Source organism: Myotis nattereri (genome assembly GCF_964212035.1).
Source record: "Myotis nattereri genome assembly, chromosome: 1".
NCBI classification, from domain to species: domain Eukaryota; kingdom Metazoa; phylum Chordata; class Mammalia; order Chiroptera; family Vespertilionidae; genus Myotis; species Myotis nattereri.
In genome coordinates, this window is record NC_138075.1 from 143,792,685 (window position 1) to 143,820,673 (window position 27,989).

Sequence of the window (27,989 nt, forward strand, 5' to 3'; positions counted from 1 at the left end):
GCTTGAACTTCTAAACCAGTGAAGAATTTGTTTAAATTTATTGAAGTATCATGCAACTATATTTGTAATTGATTTAAGTTTCATTAATATTATATGTCTCTGGTATTTTTATATATTTAGTGCATCTAAGTGCTGTATATTTTGTTAAGGTTTTTCTTTAATTTCTATAAATTCCATTGCCTGAAGTGGAGTCAGAAATTCTATATGAAGAACTCTCCTAAAATGTATTATTTTGCATTTGGAAACCAGAACAATAATTGGGCGAGGGTCTAAGAAAAGTTATAATTGGTCTTAATAGGAGGTAATTACAAAATTATTAAAACATGTACTTCAAATAGTAAGACATTTTAAAGGCCAATCTGTAAACTTTTGCTTTTCTTTGTTTAGTATTTCAAGGTGAAGATGAGTAACTATTTAGATGAAATTTTCACTTTGGGCTATTCTCCAAATAGTAATTCTCCAAAAAACTGTACTTGAGAAACATGATTAAAATAGACTCTTCACAACAGAGACTTCACTCAGATACACTTTATAAGTTTCTTCTACCCCATAAAATAAATTTTATGTTTGGCAGAAGTTAAAGTTATGATTCTTTGCCGAGAACATAGGATAATATCACATTGGAGCTGCTGACCCAGCTTAATGTTCAAAGCTGTGTGAGCCTCGTTGCTGAGTTCTTACAAATCCCAGTGCCCACAAGCACCGTCACCACCCACCGTGAGTCCAGGAAGGGACTCGGCGCGCTTTCAGTGGGACAGTCAGAAACGGATTTTACATCCTCGGAGCCAAAGCAGCTATTCCTCCTTTAAAGATTCCCCTTTGAGATTTCCATTTTATGACTAAGCCTAACCAATATGCTTTTGGCAAGTTAGTGTTGTGGGAGTGTACCTGTCATCATAAGAAAGTCAAAGCCAGAAATGCTTTCTGCCAGGCCGGGTGATGTTAAACTTGTAAAGAAATTTGCTGTTACAGACTGGCAGCTGTCAGAGGGGCGGGAGTAAGGGGGATGGGTGAAAAAGGCGAAGGGATTCAGAAAACAAAACAAACCTCATAGACAGACAACAGCATGGCAATTATCAGAGGGAAATGGGGGTGGGAGGAGGGAGAAGAGGGTATGGGGGGATAAATGGTGGTGGAAGGAGAGTTGATTTGGGGTGGTGAACACACAATATACGGATGATGAATTATAGAATTATACACCTGAAACCTATATAATTTTATTAACCAGTGTCACCCCAATAAATTCAATTGAAAAAAAAGTAACTGCAATTACAGAAATGTACATTAAATGGAGGCGGCGTGTAGTGTAACAAATCCCTATGGGCCCATCACACAGCTTCAACATTTATCACCATTTTATCAACACCATTTCATATATTTTCACCACACAGCCTACTCCCATCCCCACCCCCCACTAGTGTTTTAATGCAGAACACAGTTACCATATTCTCTCACCTATGTACATTGCAGTATTGCAGTGTGTATATCTAACAGATAACTTATTTTACAAAGCCTAGTCACAGTGTCATATCAATCACCTTAAAATTTATGGTTTAATGTTCAGACCATGTTCAAATTCCTGAATTGGATCCTGTTTCCCCCCAAAAAAAATATTAAAAGTAAAAAGATACTGAGAAAAGATAAGTCCCCACCTTGCATTTGATTGATGCTTTTGAGTAGAGTAGTCCCAGTTCGTGTCTGTTATCTAGCGTAAGTGTTAATAGAACTTTCATTCTCAGAAGTGTCCCATTTTGGAAGATAAGTTGTATGATTCACAAGCCTCTTTTTATTTATAATAGTCTCCCTCTCTTTTTTTTTTATGAACTTATTTGTAATAGAAACTATGTGATTTGCTCTGTAAAATCTCCCATATTCTGGATTTGGCTCATTCGACAGTTGTGTCATTGACTGTGTTCTCTGTCCCTATATCTTCTGTACACTGGTAATTTGACATACATATATGTGTATATTGGAAAAAATGCTTTATAAATGGTAATGAAATAATCTTAGTTTTTCTTATCTACCAGGTGGGACGTACATCTGCTTCGATTCGTTTATAGTATTGTTAGGAGTGTTCAGTTAGTTCAGGATTGTCAGCTTGATTCATCCACCCTGAAGTTTCCCTGAAAACTTTCACCAAATGATTTAATGCATCCATTATCATTTCCTCTTTCCAATTCGAGTTTGAAAATTGATATTTGTCTTATTCTCTGATGTATAAATGTCAGTGTTATATGCATCTAATTTATCTTTGCTAGTTTTTCCATACTTGCATAAGTTTAAATATCCAGATGGTAAATCAAAAGGTTGAGAATGTTTTTAAAAATCCGTTATATAGATGAATTATTTTTATTAGAGTTGCTCTACTGATTTATAATTTAACCATGAGCCAAACACTGTGCAATATTAAAGGGAAGACAGTATGTGTTAATTCTAACAATATTTGAAAGATCCCTATAGAAATAAAAATTCCTTTTAGTAGCCACTTCAAGTAGGAAATCACCTTGAAGCCATTCCAACTCGTTATATAGGGATGTTTTTTGTTTGTTTCTTTGTTTGTTTTTTTATATTGACTTTCTTCTTTTATTCTTTTTGTCAGTTTTTTTTAAGAAAAACAATTTTAAATATAGTAATGGTACATGCAATAAACCTTAATATTTCAAGAAAATCTTAAATATAATAATGTCACATGCAGTAAGCATTAATATCTCAAGAAAAATGATTTTAAATATGATAATGTTACATGCAATAAACACCAACTATTCAATAAAAAGTTCTCACATATAATATTACATGCAATATACATTAATATTTCAAGAATAAAAATATTTTAAGTATAATATTACCAAAACTGTACAAACATAGTATGATATCACAAAAGTTGTAGGAAATACTAAAAATCTGCAAATAACAAGATTACTTCTATTATAGTCTAGAATATTTTTCCCCCTCTGGCTCTATTTTTGTTTATCAGCTTATGTTGCGCATTATATTCCAAAAGTGAGTGAGATCATATGATATTTATCTTTCTCCGACTTGATTATTTCACTTAGCATGATGCTTTTAAAATCTATTTTGTTGGATATGAGTATTGCTACTCCAGCTCTTTTTTTTTTCTTTTTTTTTTTATTATTAGTTAAGGTATTACAAATGTGTCCTCATCCCCCCCAATAACCCCCAACCTCCCCCCGTCCCCTGCCCCGCACACTCATGCTCCCATCCCCCTGTTGTCCATGTCCATTGGTTTGGCTTATATACATGTATACAAGTCCTTGGAAAAAATTTTTCCATCCCTTCACTTTCATTCTGTGTGTGTCTTTTGTTTTGAGGTGGGTCACTTGTAGACAGCATGTAGTTGGGTCATGTTTTTTTATCCATTCAGCTACCCTACCTTTTCATTGGAGCATTTAATCCATTTACATTTAGGGTTATTAATGAGAGGTACTTAATTTTAGCCATTTTAATTCTGAATGGCTAGGTTTCTCTCTCTGTTTCTTCTTTTCAACAATCCCTTATAGCAATTCCTTTAGCTTTTTCTGTAATGCTGGCTTGGTGGTGATGAACTCTTTTAGCCTTTTTTTTGTCTGGGAAGCTCTTTATTTGACCATCTATTTTTAATGATAGCCTTGCTGGATATAGTAATCTTGGTCTCAGATCCTTGCTTTCCATTACCTTGAGTACTTCATGCCATTCCCTTCTGGCCTGTAGAGTTTCTGATGAGAAATCAGGTGTCAGCCTGATGGGAGCTCCTTTGTAGGTAACAGTTTTCTTTTTCTCTTGTTGCTTTTAAGATTCTCTCTTTGTGTTTAATTTTTGGAATTTTAATTATGATGTGTCTGGGTGTGGGTCTGCTTGGGTTCTTCTTATTTGGGATCTCTGTGCCTCCTGAACTTGTGTGACTTTTTCCTTTATCAGGTTAGGGAAGTTTTCTACCATTATTTCTTCAAACACCTTCTCTATTCCTTTCTCCCTTTCTGCCTCTTCTGGCACACCTACTATTCTAATATTGTTACATTTCACATTGTCCCACAGCTCCCTTAAGCTGTCATCCTGTTTTTTAATTGTTTTTTCTTTTTGGTTCTCTAATTGAGTGATACTTTTAACTCTGTCTTCTGATTCACTGATTCAATTCTCAGCTTCCCCTAATCTGCTGTGTATTCCTTCCGATGTGTTCTTTATTTGTGTTATGTCATTCTTAATGTCAGGCTGTTCTTTTTTCATAGTTTCTATATCTTTTTTCATACTGTTGAGCATTTTTTAACATCATTACTCTGAACTCTGTTTCAGATAAATTTCTTATCTCTGCTTCATTTATCTCTTCTAGAGAATTCGCTAGTTCTTTCATTCGGGGTTGTTTCTTTGTTTCCTCATTTTGGTTGTGTTTGGGTTTGTGACTATGTTTTAGGTAGATCCTCTATACCTCTCAATCTCTAGTGCAGGACAGTGTTAAAGGCTGTTTCTGACTTAGATCAGGCAAAGACTCAAAGCCTCCAGAGATCACCTCTGTCTACAGACTAATAGGATTCCAACTTGAATTGCTGCCAGGCAATTGTCCTCAGGTGTGGGGAGAGTTTTTTCAACAGGGTGGGGCAGTTGCTTCTGCCTGGAGGCTAATTGTTACTTTTAATCTCTTACGTTGCCTCAGGGCAAGGTATTTTCCAATAGGGTGTGTCAACTGTCTCCCCCCCCCCCCCCCCCCAACCAAGGCAGATGTCTATGTGGGAAAGATGTCCTCCACTGTGTGAGGGAATGACTCAGCCCAGGAAACTTGGGGTGTCTGCCTTCTGAGCTCTATCCCCCAAGTCCCCAGTCCTGGGTTCTTCTCTCACAGCTCCAGTCCACTTCACCCTCCCTCTGCCAGAGCACAAGGTGGGTGGCTCCCCAGGGAATTTTTGTGCATTGGCCCTTTAAGAGGGTGTTTGAACTTTCAGCTGCCACTCCCTAGCAGACAACACCCCACTGCTTTTCACAGCTAGATGTTATGTGGGTGCCCTTCTCAGTTTGGTGCTCTCTGCTGGGGAGCCCATTTTTTTTTTTTTTGATAAGTTATCAGCTGTTGGTACATCGGCTTATTGAAACTCTCTGTACCTGATGAGTTAACTTTTCTTTCTTACTGCTTTCAAGATTCTTTCTCAATTTGGCTTTTAACAGTTTTATTTCACTTTTAGGTGTGGAGCACTTTGAGTTTGCAATTTGGAGTTGGTTGAGCTTCTTTAATGTGTAGCTTAATGCTGTTCATCAAATTAAGGGATTTTTTTGGCCACTTTTATTCAAACAGTATCTGTGCTAGATACTGTCTTACTCTCCCTTCCACAGGTCTCTTTCATTCTTTTTCTCAGATTGGATCATCTCAATTAACATATCTTTAACTTCTCTCCCCACTACTTTTTCTTCCTGCTGCTCAAGTCTGTTGAACGGCTCTAATGGCTTTCTTATTTGTTATTGTACTTTTCAGTTCCAGAGTCGCCGCTTTTCTCCTTATTGTAGTTTCTCTCTCTTTTATCTCATTTATTTAATAAAGCATTGTTTTTCTACTTTTAGTTTTTTAAGCATGGTTTCCTTCAGATCTTTAAACAGACTTGAATAGTAATTCAAAGTCTGTCCAGTAGTCTTACATCTAGACTTCATCAGTGACAGCTTCTGTTGACTGCTTTTATTCCTCTATATTGATCATACTTTCTTGTTTTTTTGTATGTTTCATAATAGTTTGTTAGAAAAAGACCTTTTTAAGTAATATAACGTAGTAACTTTGGAAATTAGGTTCTCTTCCCACCTGAGGATTTGTTATTGTTATTGGTGCTGTTCTTGTTTATTTGTTAGTTTAGTGATTTTTCTGAGCTGTTTCTGTAAAATCTGTATTCTCTCTTATAGGCAGCCATGGAAGTATATGGTTGGCTTAATAATCAACTAATGGTTAGACAGAGATGTCCTAAGGTGCCTAAAAGCAGTAAGTCTCCCACTCATTGCCAAGGGGCATGCCTTCATCATTCAGCCAGGCAGTTTATAGCTCTAAGCACGTACTTAACTTTCTGGTTCCCATGAACATTTTGGGACTTTTTAAAGCCTCCCATGTACATCTCATTTCAAAGCTTTTAAGTTAGCCGTTTCCCCCCTTCAACTGTTACCCGCCACCTCAGGTAGCCACAATATTTAACAATTGCCTCTGACTGTTTTTAGCAAACACCTGTGGGAGGAAAGTCTGTGCACACTAGGTGAATTCAAAGTCAGATCAAATGAAGAAGACATGCTTATGAGTGGAGTCTTCTAGAGAATTACCAAATAGATAAAATGATGACACTTATCTGGGAATGGGGCCGTGGGTGATATGCAACCTAATTCTGCTGCCTCTAGTTGTTGCCAGGGTGATTTTCACCATAAATGAGGGTTTTCAAGGCTGCTGTGGAGGTCAGGGTAGAATGGGAATAGAGAAAGTTAAAATACCACAAAACTTATTCTTCCCACCAAAATGTCATTGCTTTTCTTGAAAACTGCTCCTGGAAAGCTACAAGCCTTTTGTTAATTTCCAGATTTCTCAAAAGTTGATTCTGGCAATGTTTATGAGTATTCTCATTGCTTTTATGGTGGAGAGGATTTTCAGAGATTCTTATTCTACCACCTTTGCTGATATCTGTAAAGTTATCATTTATATTTATAACAGTTTTTCTGCATTTATTAGCTGGAATTCTTTAAAGAATGTTTCCTTATCAACTCTTTGGTTACCATTAAATATAGTTTGTAAGCAAATGACAGAATAAATTCATGGTAAGCTGTGAAATTTCTGAATAGTGATTTAGTGCTTTAGTATTAATCCAAAAATCATCAATTAGTTTGTTCTTTTTTTTTAGTGTCACTATTAACTCATGGATTTTAACCTATGTTCAATAACAAGTTCTCTTCATGTCACAATATAGAGAAGTAAGTTCAAAATAATATCATTACTACTAATACACTATTGATATTCAATAAGGGCAGAAGAGCAATGCATGAACAAAATGAGAATTTCAATAAAGAGATGGAAAATATTTAAAAGTCCCATACATAAACCACAAAACTGAGGAATACATAATTCAACTGAAAATTTCACTAAAGGGATTCAACAATAGACTACACCACTGAAATAAAAAACAGGGCAAAGAGCAGCGGAATTCATCCAATCAGAGGAGAAAAAAGAAAAACAAAAATCAAACAGGAGTGAAGACAACTTAATAGTTTATAGATGTGAGGACCAGTATATACATTATAGAGAACCTAGAAGAAGAGAGAAAATGGCAGAAAGCTCATTTAAGAAATAATAGCTGAAAAATATCTAGAGTAAACACGCCAAAACTTCTGAGATGCAGCCAGAGCAGTCCTAAGAGGAAGCTTTATAAAAATGAATACCTACATTTGGGGGGAATATCTCAACCTAACTTTATACTTTAAGGAACATGATAAAGAGAAAAAAAACTAAGCCCAGAATTAGCAAAAGAGGAAATGGCAATGATTAGAGTGGAAATAAATGCAACAGGGACCAAAAGACAATAGAAAAGATAAATGCAATAGAGATTTTTAAAACTGAATTTATTGGGGTGACATTGGTTCACAAAACCATACAGCTTTCAAGCATACAACTCAACACAACATTTGCACACTGCATCATGCACCCATCACCCAAAGCAGTCTCTTTCCATCCACATTTATCCCCCATTTGTCCACCTCAATAGAAACAAATAGTCAAACCCTTAGCTACACTTACCAAGAAAAAAAGAGGGAGAACTCAAAGATATACAATTATAAATGTAAAAGAAGACTTTACTACTGATACCACATAAATACAAAGGATCATAGAGAATATTATGAACAATTATATACCAACAAATTAGACAACCTAGAAGAAATAGATAATTTCCTAGAAACATAAAGCTTAATAAGACTGAGTCATGAAGAAAAGGAAATTTTAACAGAACAATTAATAGTAAATATATTAAATCAGTAATCAATATCCCCATATGAAGAGAAATCTGAGACACCCAGAGAGCATTATGTTAAGTAAAATAAACCAATCAGAGAAATCAAGTATGATACGGTTTCATTCATATGTGGAATCTAATGAACAAAATGAACTGACAAATAGAAACAGACTCACAGTTGTCAGAGTGGGGAGGGGGTTGGGGGTGGGTGGGTGAAAAAGGTGAAGGGATTAAGCAAAAAACAAACCAAAAACACACAACAGTATGATGATTACTAGAGGGAAAGGGGGGTGGGAGGAGGGAGATGAGGTTATAAGGGGGGATGAATGGTGATGGAAGGAGACTTGGGGTAGTAATTACCTAATACAATATACAGATGATGTATTATGGAATTGTTCACCTAAAACCTATATAATTTTATTAACCAATGCCACCCCCAATAAATTCAATAAAAAATAATAATTAAAAAAAAAAAAGAAAAAAGAAAAATCCTGGACCAGATGGCTTTAATGGTGAATTCTACCAAACATTTAAAGTTGAATTAATAGCAAATCTCCTTAAACTCTTCCAAAAAACTTGAAGAGAAGAGACCACTTTCAAATTTATTTTATGAGCCCACTATTAATCTGGTACCAAAACAATGGGCACTATGAAAAAAGAAAACTACCAGCCAGTATCCCTGATGAATACCGATGTAAAAATCCTCAACAAAATATTAGCAAACCAAGTTCTATAGTGCATTCAAAGGATCATACACCATGATCAAGGGGGATATATTCCAGGGATGTACATATGGTTCACCATACCAAATCAGTCACTAATCATCAGGAAAATGCCAATCAAAACCACAATGAGATATCACTTCACTCTTGTTAGGATGTCTATTATCTAAAAACAAGAGGTAACAAATGCTGGGAAGAAAAGGGAACCCTGTATACTATTGTTGGGAATGTAATCTGTAACAGCGACTATGGAAAATAGTATAGAGATTCCCTAAAAAAATTAAAAATAGAACTACCATATGATCTAGGAATCCCACTTCTGGGTATATAGCCAAGAAATTTTTATCTCAAAAAGATATCTGCACTCCAATGTTCATTACAGCATTATTAATAACCAAAGTGTGGGTACAATCTAAGTGTCATCAAAAGGTAATGGGGTAAAAAAGATGTGGTATGTGCATACACACACAGGAATACTATTCAACTTTCAAAAAGGAAATCCTGACATTTTTGACAACATGGATTAACCTGGAAGTCATCCTAAATGAAATAAGCCAGACAAATACTGCATGCTATCACTTACATGTGGAATCAAAAACAAAAGACAATCAGACTCTTAGAAGCAGAGTAGAAAAGTGGTTGTGAGGGGCTTGAGACTAGGGGAAATAGGAAGAGACTTACAAAAGGATACAGTATTTCAATTATAAAATTAAGACCGCGGGATCTAATGTACAACATGGTGACTATAATAGATAACACTGTATGAGATATTTGAAATTTGCTAAGAAAGTAGAACTTAAAATTTTCTTTCCACATCAAAAAATAAAAAGAAAGAAAGAAAAAAGATAAATACGTGAGCTGATGGATGTCTGAATTAACTCGATGGAGGAAGCCTTTCACAATGTATACGTTATGCCAAACCATCATGCTGTACACTTTACATATCTTACAGTTTTGTCAATTATACCTCAGTAAAGCTGAACAAATACCTACTTAATATAGTTTGGTTGGTAGGTTGTTTTATCATGTTTTTTTTGTTGGCTTCTTAACTTTATTTGTTTATTGCTTTCAGGATATATTGACTTTGGCTGTGAGGTCACAATAGTGTATTTTATCCAAGAACTACGGAGCACTCACATACCCATCAGTAATAGAATGGTTAATTTGTGGCATATGATGAAAAACTAAACGCCATGAATAAATACATAAATAAAGCATGATACATGCAACAACATGGATGGGTATTATAAACATAATGTTGAACAAGGCAAGGCATAAACAGTTTATACTATATAGTTCCACTAGAGGCCCAGTGCATGAAATTCGTGCACTGAGGGGAGGGGGAACAGTCTCTCAGCTCGGCCTGTACCCTCTTATAGTCCAGGACCCCTTGCTCCTTACCGCCCGCCTGCTTGCTGCTCCTTATAGCTCTGCTTGCTGCTCCTTAGTGCTGCTGCAGAGGTGAGAGAGGCTCCTGCCACCACCGCTGCACTCACCCGCTGTGAGCCCAGCTTCTGGCTGAGCAGCGCTCCCCCTGTGGGAGTACACTGACCACCAGGGGGCAGCTCCTGCGTTGAGCATCTGCCCCCTGGTGGTCAGTGCACGTCATAGCATCAGTTGTTCTGGTCATTTCACCGTAATGGTTGCTTAGGCTTTTATTATATAGATATGCATATTTATGTATTTATGCATAGATATAGTTTTGCCGATTTTATACTGTATATACAATATGTTTAACACTAGTATTTTAATATAGTATTTTTATGTTAACAGGCAAAATTACATACACATATGTATATATATATATATATACATACACACTATATACAGTAGGTATATAGTATCCTATATATAGTATAAAATAGGCAAAACTGTGTTTGTGTGTATATATATAATTGCTAAAAATAAGCAATACTAATCTCTTCTAAGATAAGTTGCTTTTTGGGGGCAATGCCTGGAAGGAAGAATTAAAAGGAGATTCTGGGGTGCAAGTGTATGTTTTGTTTCTTCATTTGGATGCTACTGTTTGGGCATTTCACTTGTAAGCATTTGTAAGTTATGAAATTATGTTTACTTTCCTGTGTGTGTATTATACTACAATAAAAAGTTTTTTAAAATTGTGTTTTAAAGTCAATTAAAATAGTTCTTTTCTGATGTGATTATGTCAGAGCTTAATATAGAGTTAGATTAGATGTTATTAAAAACTACTTTGCATGCAGACACTCAGAATATGAGCTTGGTAGCATAGCCATTGCTATCCTCAGCCATGAACTTGATCCTTTGATTTCTCAGGAGAACCTGTGCCTGTCAAGGGCTGGATCCAGAGACCTGTGGTGCCTCCTTTTCTTTCGGTTGTTCATGGAGCATGTACTACAATGGATGTAAGTTTGCCAGAAGCAAGATACCAAGAAAATTTAAGCTGCTTGGGGATGACCCAAAAGAGGTTTGTTTACTTCCTGATGTATAATCTCTTAATCTTTCATGGAGAATTGATGAGCACAAAAAGACAATATGTCAGGGGTCCTCAAACTACGGCCTGCAGGCCACATGCGGCCCGCCGAAAACATTTATCCTGCCCACTGGGTGTTTTTGCTGCCGCTGTGTGCATAGGAATTTGTTCGTAGTTTTTTTTTAAACTATAGTCCGGCTCTCCAACGGTTTGAGGGACAGTGACCTGGCCCCCTGTTTAAAAAGTTTGAGGACCCCTGGAATATGGCATACTCCATTCATCTCTAACAAAGAGTTTCATCTCAGAGATGAATCAACAAAATCTTTGCTAAACTGTAATCACATTGTAATAATTTAAGTTAGCATAATAACCATGTTACATCAAAGTTATAGATAAAACAACATAAACTCTTCATGCCTATTGCCTTTTATATTTATTTATATTTTATATTAATTCCAGAGTTTTAAACAGATGTCATTTCAATATTAGAACTAAATGTTAACACTTCAATGTTAAAACTTTCGTCCATTGCACCCGAATAATAGAAGTCATGTTCGTGACTGCCACGTTCAGAAAAGGCCATTTCTAGTCACATTTTCACACCAGGAGATTTGGTAATTTAGTTTCTGTAATTAATACATTCAAGTACCTAAAACATACTTAGATTTTAATACAAAAGTATAATTTAAATCAGTGAACACTGATTTCTTATTTAAGTCACTGATTTTTGTTTTCCTCAATAATATATATTTGTCAAAATATAACTTGTAGGTTTGTATCAAATTTTAAACTTTTGTGTAGCATGCATTCTAGAGTATGCTAATTGAATAATCGGGAAACCTCAGTATATTTAGCATTTAGATATGACCAAGTTTTTAATTATTCTGTGCACCTTATAATTATCTTTCAAATTATAAATGCAATTGAAGTAAACAATTATGCTATGGATATTAGAATATTGATATGTCCTTTTAAATGAAAAATTTGTTACTTTATTATGACTATAACAGCAAGTGAAAGTTTAATAAAGTACAAAAACTTTTGAAATTGATATAATTCTTTTTCATAGTATCATTTTTTAAAATATTTTTATTGATTTCAGAGAGGAAGGGAGAGGGATAGCAACATCAATGATGAGAGAGAATCGTTGATCAGCTGCCTCTTGCATACCCCCTACTGGGGATCGAGCCCGCAACCTGGGTTTGTGCTCTTGGCCAGAATCAAACCTGGGACCCTTCAGTCCACAAGTCGACACTCTAGCTCAGGGGTGGGCAAACTTTTTGACTGGAGGGCCACAATGGGTTCTTAAACTGGACCGGAGGGCCGGAACAAAAGCATGGATGGAGTGTTTGTGTGAACTAATATAAATTGAAAGTAAACATCATTACATAAAAGGGTACGGTCTTTTGTTTTTTTAGTTTTAATTCATTTCAAACGGGCCGGGTCCGGCCCGCGGGCCGTAGTTTGCCCACGGCTGCTCTAGCTACTGAGCCAAATTGGCTAGGGCAGTGGTCGGCAAACTGCGGCTCACAAGCCACATGTGGCTCTTTGGCCCCTTGAGTGTGGCTCTTCCACAAAATACCACATGCGGGCGCACACATACAGTACGTTTGAAACTTCGTGGCCCATGCGCAGAAGTCGGTATTTTGTGGTAGAGCCACACTCAAGGGGTCAAAGAGCCGCATGTGGCTCACAAGCCGCAGTTTGCCGACCACTGGGCTAGGGCAATAGGATCATATTTTTAATAAACTATATTATCTAAATGTGTTAGATGTCCTGTTTTCAAAAGAAAAAATGAACCTACACTAATAAAACAGAAAGATGCAAATTGACCATACCTTTGTGACGCCCACCAGCCAATCAGGAGCGAGTATGCAAATTAACCCAACAAAGCTGGTGAGTTAATTTGCATATGCAGGCACCAAGTGGCCAGGGGTGAAGTGGGATGCAGGCGTTCCACACCGCCCCAGCCACTCTGGGCCTCTGGGCAGTGTGAGAAGGCAGAAAGATGGCTCTGGCCAGAGCAAAGGCAGAAGGAAGGCCCATTCTTGCACGAATCTTCGTGCATCGGGCCTCTAGTACTAAATAAGCCCAATTTAAAGCAGCAATTTTGCATGCTGTCAGCAATTTTAATTTTCCACACTAGAGAACTTTTTCACCACTTTTTCATAAGTGCTTATCACTCAAGCCAGATTTCACGTAAACCAAACTGAGTATTCTCACCTACAGTTTTCAAAAGCATATTACTTTAAAAATCTATTATTTGGGTGGGTGGGTAGGTGGGTGGGTGGGGTTACTGATCATTTCTCCTTTCAAATAAACTTTGCCAAGTTCTTCATATACATTCTAGTTGTGACGATTTTATTCATATTTGAAGCATTAAGTAATTATTAGTTATTATGTGAAGAGATCCTTTTAAATTTTGAAATGCTATTTTAATAGACATTTAAAAGTATGGAGGTTAGAAATAGACAACTTAAACCAAACAAATCCTTTTAATAGCCATCTTGCTTGGCAGCAAAATGGAGAGGGAGTAGAGAATGTGACCTCTTTAAGACTGTATATTTTTCTTTAAATGTGTCTTAGCCAGACCTACTATACATTACAAAGAGCATCTAAGTTCCCCATGAGCCACAGACTACTATCATGCGAATCAGATCCTTAAACCCTCGGTGCTGGGCATCATAGGAGGCACTAGACCTACTGCCCCAAATGAGGTTGCCCTGTGTTCATTCTGGAAGGCCTACTACAAGAAGTCCATGAGGACTTGCAGATTTTATCAATGAGCATCACAGAGGACGTGGGTGGCTAGTATGAGAGGGGTGGAGCGGTTTATCGCAGAGGAAATAAAGTCACTTTCGTAGAATGAAAATGGGGAGAGAAAAAAAATCCATGCAATTTATTTTAAATCCAGTCTCAGAAGGGAATTAAAATGACTTTAGCAGGAGCATGCTGTCTCCACAAATGAAGTTTCCTCAGTGACTCAGGGGAGGACAGACCAGCTTAAGAAACAGGCTGTAGTCTTTCAGTCAGAACCCTCGCTGTGGGAAAGGAAAAGGAAAACAAAAATAAATAATTTTTTTTTTTTTAAAAAAAGCCAGATAGTATAGTTTCATTCTCCTAACCCTTCTATCAGCACAGGCTTCTATTTATAAAATGCCAAATATCTGCATGCAAAGTAGAAAGTTGATTAATCTTATCAGAAGAGCTAGATATTAATAGCACATATGAAACTGGGTAATATATGGCCTATACTTTCACTTAGAATTAGTCATGTTAAGATGCTTTATTTCGTAAGATGAATAGTATATAGTGATTTGTATCTAAGATATGGGGGGGGATCTAATTGATAGTCTCATATACAGAGAGAATGGATTTAGAATTTAATATGTAGAATTATTCATTTTATACAGGAAGAAAAACTGGAGTCTCATTTACAAAACCTGTCTACTCTTATGGCACCAACATACAAGAAACTTGCACCTGATGCATATAATAATCAGGTAAGTTTAAATAACTGACAACAATTGGGACCATTTACTTAGTATTAATGACCTATCTACCTACTTCCAAACATATTTTTGAAATGATTTTTGTAAAAAACTTTCTAACCTTTTTCTGTCTAATTGTTGAAATCACTGCTGTGTTCTATTTCTGGTAAATATAAAGTATACCATTTTGCTCTTTTAATCTGTAAATATGAGCTTTTGAGGCTCACAATATCTACTAATTGTGTTTTCATCAAATAATTTTGTCCCTGTAAGCAGACTTTGGTGATTAATTAAAATTATGTGGCCCAAACTATAGGTTCAACCATTTAACAACTGTTTTCTCAGAATGTCTATACATATAAAGCTATTAGAGGCCCAATGCATAAAATTCATGCAAGGGGGTTGGCCCTCGCAGCCGCGTCACTTGCCTTGGCCCTCGCAGCCCCGGCTTCGTCCAAAGGTCATCTGGAAGGCTGTCCGGTCTAATTAGCATATTACTCTTTTATTATTATAGATTGGTGCACTACTTTGCAAGTGTCCAGATATGCCAGATTTTGCCAGGTCCTTTTTATTTTGGCCTTGGCTCTGTGAACCAAGCAAAAACATTTTTTTCTTATTGTATAAGTATGTTCTACACTGTACATATTTAGAAGGCTATATTTTTCTCTTTTTTAATTGAATTTATTTGGGTCACGTTGGTTAATAAAATTATATATGTTTCAGGTATATAATCCTACAGTACATCATCTGTATATTGTATTGTGACCCCAGGTCAAGTCTCCTTCCATCATCATTTATTCCCCCTTTATCCTCTTCTACTTCTTCCCACTCACCCCCCTTCCCTCCAGCAATCACCGTACTGTTGTCTGTGTCCATGAATCTTTCTTGTTTTCTTTGCTTAATCCCATTACCTTTCTCACCCAGGCCCAACACCCCCTCCTTTGATAGCAGTCAGTCTGTTTTCTGTATCTATGAGTCTGTCTCCACTTTGTTAGTTTATTTTGTTCATTTGATTCCATAGGTAAGTGAAATCATATGATAACTTGTCTTTCTCTGACTGGCTTATTTCACTAGCATAATGCTCTCCAGGGCTACGTTTTCTAAAGTATTCGTTCAGAAATTCTCATGAAGGAAGCAGAAGACTATCCTGTTTCAATAATATCAACAACAAAAAGTATTAAATAAAAACCTGATACAAACCAGACACTGTTTAGTCACTGTGGATCTACATATGAGCAATGTAGGTTTTCTGTCTTTAAGGAATTTCTTTTCTAAGTGAGATAGAGATATGTACAATAGCAATTACAGAATAATACAATAACAGTTGGGCTAGAAGATGTGCATGTTTCTGAAGAAACAAAAAGGTTCTCCCTGAGAGTAGAGATGTAAGGTCACAAAATCCTTGGAGGCCACCTAAAGGATTGTTGAACTTTATCATGTAGGTAAGAAAGCAACCATTTCGGTGTGCTAAGTGTGTGTTGGGGGGTGGGCAGAGGGCGAAGTGATTTAATTTTAAAAAGGTTGCTCAGCTACCCAAATATGAATTTTTCATAGGTGCTATTAATCAAATTATTTTAGCTGGGGAAAGGGACAGGATAACAAAACATTGATATGCTTTTTTACTCCTTTGATTCTCATTATAGACTGTCTCATTCACACCTGATTTTCTAAGCATTTATATTTAACCTATTACACTTTCTTTCGAGTATTTTATGCATCACCTGAACCTAGAGTGCTCAAAATATGGAAGTAGTCAAAATTTTTAAGTTATAGCAAAGTAACTATATATGACTCCTGAGATGTGTTTCACTATCTTTGTAGGAATAACTGTATAGGTGTACTAATCAATGGGCATCAAGTTTTGGTTAGGCAAGATGAATAAGCTGTAGAATCTGCTGTATAACATTTATACCTATAGTCAAAAAAATGTATTGTAACTTAAAATGTGTTACAAGGGTAGATCTCATGTTAAATGTTCTTATCACAATAAAATAAAATTTAACTGCATACATTTGTACATACAAATAGATTTAATTAATAAATTAATTAATTCGATTAATGGCTGTGAATGGATAGGTGTTTTTTTATATATGCATGATAGGTACCATTAGTAATGTTCATCTATATGTCTTAACATGGTTTAGAGATCAAAAACGACAGTGGATAGAGGATCAGCCTGCGGACTGAGAGGTCCCGGGTTCGATTCCGGTCAAGGGCATGTACCTGGGTTGCGGGCACATCCCTGGTGGGGGATGTGCAGGAGGCAGCTGATCGATGTTTCTCTCTCATCGATGTTTCTAACTCTCTCTATCTCTCTCCCTTCCTCTCTGTGAAAAAGCAATAAAAATATATTTAAAAAAAAAAACACACAAAAAAAACGAGCCATGTGACCTTTCTACACAGTAAATGGGAAGATGTTTTGAGGTATGGATGCTGGCAAAACCTACCATTTGATTTTTGCCTGCTTCCCTCAACTGAATATATTAACTTTATTTCTCATATCTGAATGTGCTTCCTTGCTTTAGTCCCTGTTTTCATAGTTAAAGTCTTGTTGCTAAAGTTAAGCTTCATTGGGTCTATAAAGCATTTCTTGATATTTTTTTTAGAGAGAGAGGAAGGAGGAGGGATAGATAGAAACATCGATGAGAGAGAAACTTCATTGACTGGCTGTACACCCCCTACTGTGAACTGAGCCTACAACCTGGGCATGTGCCTTGACCAAGAATCAAACCAGTGATCTCATGGTTTCTGGGTCAGTGCTCAGCCACTGAGCCACACTGGCTAGGCCAGAGTCATGAGTTTCAATACACAAATATACTGTGTGAACCCAGTAGTAAATGATATTCAAGCCATCAAAAACATCATGTTGTGAGTGCAGATTCTAGCCATGATGAATTCCCAGGGACTGGATTTACTCTGTGTGTGTGTGTGTGTGTGTGTGTGTGTGTGTGTGTATAAAACAATTTTTTATATGTAGAAGTTGTAGAAGTAGAAAAAGCACAGGATAGTAATGCCAGAGAAAGGAGAAATTAAAAAGGTGAATTTATCACATGGATCCGGACAACAGTGTGGTGACAGCCAGTGGGAAAGGGGGGTGAGGTAGAGGTGGAGGTGGGCAAAGGGGGTAAATGGGGGCAGGAAGAGACTGCTTGGGGCAATGAGCGCATGATGCAGGGTGCAAATGATGTTTTATTGAGTCATACACTTGAAACCTCTATGGTTTTGCAAACCAATGTCACCCTAATAAATTCAATTTTTTAAAAGAAAGGCAAACCTATGATTACTATAACTTATTTCCTGAAGAGTACATTAGGCTCCAGGGCTGAGAGGAGGTTCCTGAACAGACCCCAGGGTTACCTATGCATTAAGGAGACAAAGCTCAGACTATGGAGAAGTAACGTCATAGAACTTACAACCCAGAGTATCAGGGAGGAGAGGGCATCATTGAGAAGAGCACCCATATCTGTAGAAAGCTCTGCTTGTGTCTTCCCCTGACTACTGAACAGTGAATGCATGTGAAGAGATTACCAAGGCTGTAGAAAAAGACATCCAAAGGACTAGGCAGAACAATCCCTTGGTTTCATAACAGGACTTGGAAAGGTTTTGTTAATAATATTCAGAAGGAAAAGACCTATTAACATACGAAATTACAAAGAGCATATTCAGAATCTTATGGCCTTGGTAGCAGAAGTAGATTAGGCTATTCTGATCCCATCTAAAGGTGGTTAAAATCAATTCTTGAAAACATCAAACTGACTCCATATAATGGCATCCCAGAACAAAGGCTTAAAAAAAAAATCTCTGAAATAAAGTAATATCTTAACCCCATAAAAATTACTAGGTATAGCCTGGCCAGTGTGGCTAGGTGGTCGAACATCGACCCATGAACCAAGAGGTCATGGCCCACTTGCCCAGGTTGCAGGCTCAATCCCTGGAGGGGGCGTGCAGGGGGCTGCCAATCAGTGTTTCTCTCTCATCAGTGTGTTTATCTCTCTATCCCTATCCCTTCCTCTCTCTTTAAAATCAATAAAAACATATTTTTAAAAACTACTAGGTATACAAAGAAGTGAGAAAATATGATCCATAATGAGGATAAGGGGAAAGCAATCAATAGACATTGTTCCAAAAATGACATGGTAATATGTAGACAAGAACATTAAAATATATCAGAGGAAAGTATAAGCATGATGAAAACTAAGAAGATATAAAAAAAAAAGACCCACATTAAAATTCTAGAAATGAAAAATATATGATGCCTGGATAAAAGAATACATTAGATGGAATCAACAGCAGATTAGTGAGCTGGAATATATAGCAATAGAAAAATTTCAATGTGAAATAAAGAGAAAAACCAAAACTGGAAATAAAATTAATATTGATGACCTACTAATGATTAAACTAATAATTACACTAATATATATGTAATTAGAGTACCAGAAGGAGATAGTGTACAGAAAAATATTAAAGAAATAAGAGCTAAATTTTCCCCCAAAAAATTTGTTCAAAACTATAAACCCGTTGATCCTAGAAGCTGAGCAAGCCCCTAATAGAGGTGGAAAAAAGACAGAAGTGGACTAGATGAGAGATACATGGAAATCAATTTGCTTAAAGTCAGTGATAAAGAGAAAAATGTGAAAAGCAGATGGAGAAAAAAAAGACATATTACATTTAGTGAGAAAACTAATAATAAACATAGGAAACTTCATGTCAGGAAAAGCAAGGAAGAATACAGAGGAGAAATAGCTTCAAAGTACTGAAAGAAAAAACAAACTGTCAACTTAGAAACCCAGTGAAAACAACTCTTAAAAGTAAAGACAAAATAAAGATTTTCTTCAGACAAAAGCTGAAATAATTTATCACCAGCAGACTAAGATTTCAAAAATGTTAAAGGAAGTCTTCTGGTAAAAAGTAAATGATGCCAAATAGAAATCTGGATTGATTAAAAAAAAAATCACAAATAATATATATGTGAGTAAAAAGACTTGTTTCTTATTTTAAAGATATTTTGCTAAATAAAAAAATATTAACAGTGTACTCTGACGTTTATAACATGTTGAAGTAGCACAGAGGCTTGGGAATTGGAAGACAGTAGTTTTCCTCCCCTCTTCACCCCACCTCACTCTACAAGCAATACGTTCTAATACCCTCAGAGGATGCCTGAAATTGTGGAAAGTACTGAACCCCACATATACTTTTGTTCCTATACATACATACTGATGCTAAAATTTAATTTATAAGTTAGGCATAGAAAGAGAGTAAAAGCAATAAGAAAATAGAGTAATTATCTCTATATATAAAAGCCTAAGCAACTGGATGACCGGACGGTAGCTATGATGCACACTGACCAACAGGGGGCAGACGCTCAACGCAGGAGTTGACCCTTCATGGTCAGTGTGCTCCCACAGTGGAAGCGCCGCTCAGCTGACAAACGGGCGCCAGATGCCGGGCAGATGGCTGGTGAGCGCAGCTGTGGCAGTGCAAGCCTTTCCTGCCCTGCGCACCTGAATGGCAGTGGTGGCAGGTGCAGCGGGGGGGCCGAGATGAGCCAGAGCCAAGGGCACCCAGCCTGGGCTTGGGCTCCTTCCCGGCCGCCTGCTGCTTGGCGCACTACTTTGTGCTGTGTGGCATCGACACAGACAGCGGGCTGGAGCCCAACGAGCTGGCGGGTAAGACCAGGCTACAGTAGTGTGGAGTGCACTGATCCCTGCAAGCCAAGACTAGGGCCCCCCCCACCAGTGCACAAATTCGTGCATCGGGCCTATAGTAACAATATATTGTAATAAAAGTTAATGTGAATATGGTCTCTCTCTTTCAAAATATCTTATGGACTGTACTCAGCTTTTCACTTAAAGAGAGCAGTTTATGGCTTCTCTTTGGCATATCCGAATTACCAGCATCACTGTGCATGTGTTGTGGGCCATCATTAAGTAAAGTAAGGTGACTTGAACACAAGCACTGAGATACCACACAGTCAATCTGATAGCAAGTTGACTGCCAAGTGACTAATGGGTAGGCTGGCACATATAGCTAGAGATGCTGGACCAAGAGATGACTCACCATTCAGGTGAGACTGAGTAGGTTGGTGTGAGATTTCATCACACCCCTCAGAATGGTGTGCAGTTTAAAACTTATAAATGGTTTATTTTTTGAATTTCCCATTGAATATGTTTGGACCACTGTTGACAACAGGTAACAAAAACTGTGGAAAGTAAAAACAGTGAATAAGGGGAGATTACTGCATACTGTTATAAGGTTCTCATATATGGAGTGGTATAATATTACTTAAATGCAGACTGTGGTAAGTTAAAGAGCACACCATAAACTTTAAAGCAAGCAGCCACCACATTAAAGCCAATTAAATTAAATTCTGTACCAGAAAGATGCCTACAAAATCTCTAAATATATGGAAATGGAGCAATATATTTCTAAATGACATATGAGTCAAAGAAATTATAAGGGAAATTAGAAAGTATTTCAAACTAAATGAAAGTTAAGAGATTACATTAAAATTTGTGGGATACAGCTATAAAGCATTGCTTAGCAGCGGTTCTCAACCTGTGGGCCACGACCCCTTTGGCAGTCGAACTACCCTTTCACAGGGGTCACCCTAGACCATCCTGCATATCAGATATTTATTTACATTACGATTCATAACAGTAGCAATATTACAGTTATGAAGTAGCAACGAAAATAACTTTATGGTTGGGTCACAACATGAGGAACTGTATTTAAAGGGCCAGAAGGTTGAGAACCACTGGATTAGAGAAATATAGCATTGAACACTTATATTAGAAAAAAAACTAATCAGCAGTGATAGAGATCAGTGGGTGCCTGCAAACAAAGAGGAGGCATGAATTATAAAGCGGTATGAGGAAATTTGGGGGAGTGATGGATATGTACATTATTTTGATGGTGGCATGGTTACATGTATTATCATGTCAGACTTACCGAATAGTGCTCTTTAAATACATTCTGTTTAATGTCAGTTATACCTCAACACTGTCAAATAAAAACTTTACTATGTCAAGGTACTGGCTTTATTGTGTACCATCCTCTTGTTTTTGGATCTAAAGTAGGCAACAATTCTAAAAGTTCTAAATATGACAGTGTCTCTTTGACCTATTCAGTGCACAGATCTGGGGCTTTCTTATCAAATGTGTGCCCAGGAATTTAAAAAGCCCGAGTTCCTCCCCACTCACACACGTACTTGTATTTTTCAGATTGAATATGAGCACCGAGCGCCAGAGTGCCGCCTGGGTCTGAAGGAAGGCCGTCCGTTCTCAGGGGTCACTGCGTGCTTGGACTTCTGTGCTCACGCCCACAGAGACTTGCACAACATGCACAATGGCAGCACCTTGGTAAGTGCAGCTGAGGACGGGCAAGCAGCCTGCCCCGTGGAGGAGCAGCGGGCTGGCAGGGAGCAGCATGTGCTTAGAGTAACACGCTCTCTGCAGGTGTCACACAGCACAGCGGCGTTTTCATGAATGAACTGTTGTTGCATAACTGTTTGGCATAACTAGTACTCTCATAACAGGTTGGCACACCAGGGGAAACTGTGTTGACAGGCACATGAAAATCATGGAAATTCTCAGTGCTAATCTAAACCAGTGACTATGGGTTGCCAGCTCCTAGCAGTTGGCTGCCAAAAAATCTTTAAAAATTACGTGTCAGATATCTGGTAGGTTATGATCAGTTAAGCAACAAGCCAAAGTACCAGTCACCTTGCAGAGAAGTACAAATGGAAACACATTGTCACTGTCGTAGTAACTACTACAGAAGATTCAAAGTGAAAAAGAGCCCACGGGAACTATATATTCCAATGTGTGAAATGCATTGGGCCTTATAACTGGAGGCTATGGTACGGAAAGAAAATGAATAGTCTTAGGGTAGGGCAACCTTCCATACTAACGAAGTCCAGGAAAAGGGCTTGCCTGGAGAGAGATGATCCGAGGTGGAGATAAGGAATGAGAAAGCTCAAGTGAAGAAACTGCATTCATCAACCTAACGCAGTGGTTCTCAACCTTCCTAGTGCCGCGACTCTTTAATATAGTTCCTCATGTTGTGGTGACCCCCAACCATAAAATTATTTTCGTTGCTACTTCATAACTGTAATTTTGCTACTGTTATGAATCATAATGTAAATATCTGATATGCAGGATGTATTTTCATGGTTACAAATTGAACATAATTAAAGCCTAGTGATTAATCACAAAAACAATATGTAATTATAAATGTGTTTTCCGATGGTCTTAGGCCACCCCTGTGAAAGGGTCGTTCGACCCCCACATGGGTCGCGACCCACAGGTTGAGAACCGCTGACCTAATGCAATCATCAACATGGATATAGTTATAGTTAAGGAAGGTGACCAGTTAATGAGAAAACAAACGACGGGCACTAAAGTTATATAGTAGGGTAGAAAAGAATTCAGGGAGGTAGTAGCAATAGTGGAAAGAATTTGAGAAAACTGGTGCACATGACGAGAGAAAATCATTGATCCGCTGCCTCCTGCACACACCACGCTTGGGATCGAGCCCACAATCCGGGCATGTGCCCTGACTAGGAATGGAACTGCGACCTCTTGGTTCATAGGTTGATGCTCAGTCATTGAGCCATGCTGCTGGGGGAATTGATCCACTCTTCATTAATAACAGACATAGTTTTAAGGTCACTGGTGTGGTCCAGTAGACCACCACCACAAATCTAAATACTAAGAGCAAGAAACACACACACACACACACACACACACACACACACACACACACACACACTGTTGTTCTGGACTGAAACAGGCTGTTTGTCTTACTTTCCTACCAGGTGTGCACCCTCACAAGAGAAGACAATCGAGAAATCAGAGGCAAGCCTGAGGATGAGCAACTCCACGTGCTGCCGCTCTACAAAGTGTCTGATGTGGATGAGTTTGGGAGTGTAGACGCTCAGGAGGAGAAGAAACGAAATGGTGCTATTCAGGTGCTAAGTTCTTTTCGGCGGAAAGTCAGGATGTTAGCAGAGCCAGTGAAGACGTGCCGACAGAGGAAACTAGAAGCCAAGAAAGCTGCCGCCGAAAAGCTTTTTTCTCTGGAGAACAGCGCACATAAGAATGAAAAGGACAAGTCTGTCCCATCCCGCACAAAGCAGACTGAAGGTGCAGCCCAGGCTAAACACTTGGCAGGTAAATTGAATGTGAAGCCTTGTAGATATATGTGTTATATGATACTTCAAACGAGCATTGTTCATTTTGGAAGGTCACATTTAGTCATGGTCTTAGTTCTGTACCAGAATCTTCCCCTAAAGTCCCAAGGGCCAGGCTTTGTTCTTGGAGATGGTACTGAGCTATTGCACCATCAGCCCCAGCTTGATGGGGGACTTTGGATGTTATTCTCTAATAAGTGGCAAAATCTCCTGATAGATAAGTGATAATCTAGCAGGGGCAGGTAGACCACATTAAAGCTGAAGAAGCTAATAGTTTGGCAACAGAAGCAATAAACCAAGAGTGAGGTAATAAGAGCTTGCATTTTAGTGGTGACAATGAAGATGTAGCAGAAATGATGGGAGTGAATTCTTCCAAAATTAATACCAATATACTGATGGCAAAACATTGGGATAAGGAGGTGACAGATTTAAGGATGACTCCAAAGTTTTAAGCCCAGATAACTTAAGCAGTACAATTTATTGAAATAAGTTTGGGAACAAGCTTAAGGGGGTAGTGGTGGGAGAATAAGATGCCTTTCCTTGGCCATATTTTGTTTGAGGTTTAGGAGATGGGTCCACATGTAGTTCTTATAAAGCTTTCACCCATCCCAATGGATCACATCTACAATAGTAGCAATAGAATGTGACTTATCAATACTTAATTAATATTTTCTGTCCATAGCCCCTTGCTTTATGTCTGCAGTTAATAGTGTAAAGAATCATACAACAATGTAATAATGTCCATATCCAAATTGTAGGCCTGACCATTAACAAGAGAAAAGTGTATACCTTGTAAGTTTAGTGAACCAGTTTGCTTAGAACCAACCATCTTTGTCTTACAAAGTCAAATCTTCCTGGTGATTCATTTTGAAGCCCAAAGAAACTAAGTAATTTAGAATAATGTGCCAAAGATGCTTAATAAATATTTGTTGATTGGTTGACCCACTACGAGAAACTAATCCCATTCAGTCCATGATGTCCCTTTAAGTTAGCTGTAAAGTGTAAGCGTGTAGAACTTGGCCTCTCGTCCCTTATAACCGGCTTCTGCAACGATCGTTTCGGTGGTCAGGGCTGCCAGTACAGTCCATCTGTTCTGATCTCAGGTAACGCTCTCAAGTGAGGTCATGAAACAACAGTATGACTTTTTAAAGTTTTCAACTTGCAAAGCTGAAAGTTTCATTCAAGTTTTATCTACAGCTCTGTAAATTTCCTTTCTCAAGAGCATGCTAATGAAATGGGTTCGTGTGTTATACAAGATGCTTTGGGTGTTTAAATGAATGTCATTTTACTTCTCATTGCATTGCTGAATATTTTCATAACAAATTTTATGCTACTTAATTTTAACTATTTAACCAATTTTATTGCATGCCAGGCAGTGTAGAAATAAAGTAAAATAAGGCATGGTCCCTTCCCACAGGAAATTCCTTCTTAGGAGGGTAAAGAGGGGGCTAAAAATGGATAATTACAATACATTGTGACTGTTGCTTCATGTGCTTTGTGGTGGGTACTGCAAAAGCCCTGGAAGATGAGGTCATAGAAGTGTTGCTCAAGGAAGGGATGCCTGTGCCAAGGGAGGGCAGGGAGCTGGGTCGAGGGCGGAGGGCACTTCATGCAGAGAATTTGCCATGATCAGAAGCAGAGGCTCCAGAGAATGTGATGCTCTCTGTGGAATGTCTTTTGGATGTTTACTACCTTTACCTTCACTTACCAGACTGCCCTTTTATGAGGTCTGTCATTTTATTTCTAACTAGAGGCCCTGTGCACGAAATTAGTGCACTTGGGGGGTATCCCGCAGCACGGATTTCAAGAGGGCACAGGCCAGACTGAGGGACCCCACTGGTGCACTATTGGGGCCGGGGAGAGATGCGGGAGATTGGCCAGCTGGGAAGGGACCATGGGAGGACTCCAGGGCATGTTCGGCCTGTCTCGCTCAGTCTTGATCAGCTGGACCCCAGCAGCAAGCTAACCTACCAGTTGGAGCATCTGCCTCCTGATAGTCAGTGCACATCATAGCGACTGGTCAATTGTCTTCCCCCTGGTGGTCAGTGCATGTCATAGCGAGTTGAGCTGCCTTAGCATATCATTAGCATATTATGCTCTGATTGGTTGAATGACCAACCGGATGACTGGACACTTAGCATATTAGGCTTTTATTATATGGAATGCTTTAGACACAAAAAATAATGCCAGACAGTCATCAGCACCCTGACTCTGCTCTTACCTTGTTTGATGGGTGTTGTCTAATCCCGGTCGTGGTTCTTACATGCATTTAAGCATCCTCACTAGCTTTCATAAAACAATGGTCAAGCATGCTTGTTCCTGCTCTTTTCTTATCTTGTCCACAAAACTTCTGTGACTTTCAGGATCAGTCATGCAGCTGTCCCAGCAGCCCCAGCCCCAGTCACAGCCCCAGCAACTACAGAAGCAGCCTCCACAGCCACAGAAGCAGCCGCCGCAGCCACAACCGCAGCCGCAGCCACAGCCACAGCCACCCCAGCAGCAGCCACCCCAGCAGCAGCCACCACATCACCCCTTGACTAATAACCATCATTCAGAGACTGTCAACTCTTACTATGCTTCTGGACACACCAATCTATATATGAGACGGCCCAATCCAGTCAGTCCTTATCCAAGCTCTTCACACACTTCGGATATTTATGGAGGAGGCGCCAACTGTGTGAACTACTATTCCACCTCATCCCAAACTGCGGCTTCATATTTGAATTCTTCTAATCTCATGAGCCCCTACCCTGGGCTTCTAAATCAGAACAACCAATATCCATCATATCAGTGCAACGGAAACGTATCCATGGACAGCTGCTCCTCCTATCTGGGTTCTTACTCTCCCCAGTCCCAGCCCATGGATCTCTACAGGTATCCAAACCAAGACCCTCTCTCTAAGCTCAATCTGCCGCCCATCCACACGCTTTACCAGCCGAGGTTCGGAAACAGCCCGAGTTTTACTTCCAAACCCTTGGGTTACGGAAACCAAAATATGCAGGGGGACACCTTCAGCAGCTGTACTCCCAGGCCAACCGTGCGCCACGTGGGGGCGCTGCCTCCTTATTCCACTCACGAGATGGATGGTCATTTCCTGGGGGCCGCCTCTAGATTCCCACCCAATTTGAGCAACCCCAGCGTAGACTATAAAAACGGGGAGCATCCCCCATCTTCTCGTATGCTCCATAACTACGGCGCCGCCCCGGGCATGTTCAACAGCTCTCTCCACGCCCTGCACCTCCAGAACAAGGAGAACGACATGCTTTCCCACACAGCTAACGGGCTCCCCACGATGCTTCCCGGCCTGAGCCACGATCGAGCTGCCGCTGCCCAGCAAGGCTTGCACAGGTTGCTAGACGCGAGCAGCCAGGACAAGCAGCCTCCTGCCGCGGAGGAGAACGACGAGGTCTGGTCCGACAGCGAGCAGAGCTTCCTGGACCCTGACATCGGGGGCGTGGCGGTGGCGCCGGCTCATGGGTCCATTCTCATCGAGTGTGCCAAGCGGGAGCTGCACGCCACGACCCCCTTAAAGAATCCCAACCGGAATCACCCCACCAGGATCTCGCTCGTCTTCTACCAACACAAGAGCATGAACGAGCCCAAACACGGCTTGGCGCTCTGGGAGGCCAAGATGGCCGAGAAAGCCCGGGAGAAGGAGGAAGAGTGCGAGAAGTATGGCCCGGACTACGTGCCTCAGAAAACGCACGGCAAGAAAGTGAAGCGGGAGCCCACCGAGCCGCACGAGCCCTCCGAGCCCACCTACCTGCGCTTCATCAAGTCCCTGGCCGAGAGGACCATGTCGGTGACCACAGACTCCACGGTCACCACATCTCCGTATGCCTTCACGCGGGTCACAGGGCCTTACCACACATACGTGTGACGTCGCCCCCGGTGTTGGTTACCTCATTCGAAAAGACCACAGCCAGCCAGCCCACAGCGTAGTTCTCATGACATGGGCCCTGGGGAAAGGGACACAGTATTCATGACAGAGGTGGTAGGAAGAGCCTCAGCTCACCAGCAAACGCAAAAGAGGTCACCTTACCATAGCACTTAATTCCCGCTGACTCCTAAGTGGTCACAGATGGCATCCATACAAAAGACCAAAGCGTTCTATGCAAAACGAAGGTGGGGAAGAGAGTGTTCCACCATTTACATTTTTAAACACTGGTTCTATGATTGGAGGAGATG

The 27,989-nt window shown here is 39.3% G+C and overlaps 1 protein-coding gene across 1 annotated transcript in view; it reads left to right on the forward strand.

Moving 5' to 3' along the window:
- TET2 (tet methylcytosine dioxygenase 2) overlaps nt 1-27,681 on the forward strand; it is a gene marked incomplete at its 3' end in the record, with an annotated part of 116,017 nt that extends 88,336 nt beyond the window's left edge. Inside the window, exons 7-11 of the mRNA XM_081098883.1 lie at nt 10,964-11,114; nt 14,534-14,623; nt 21,832-21,969; nt 23,427-23,781; nt 26,165-27,681. Of these exons, the coding sequence (XP_080955009.1) occupies nt 10,964-11,114; nt 14,534-14,623; nt 21,832-21,969; nt 23,427-23,781; nt 26,165-27,681 (2,251 nt within the window). The remainder of the gene's footprint in view (nt 1-10,963; nt 11,115-14,533; nt 14,624-21,831; nt 21,970-23,426; nt 23,782-26,164) is intronic.
- Nucleotides 27,682-27,989: the final 308 nt, after the last annotated feature.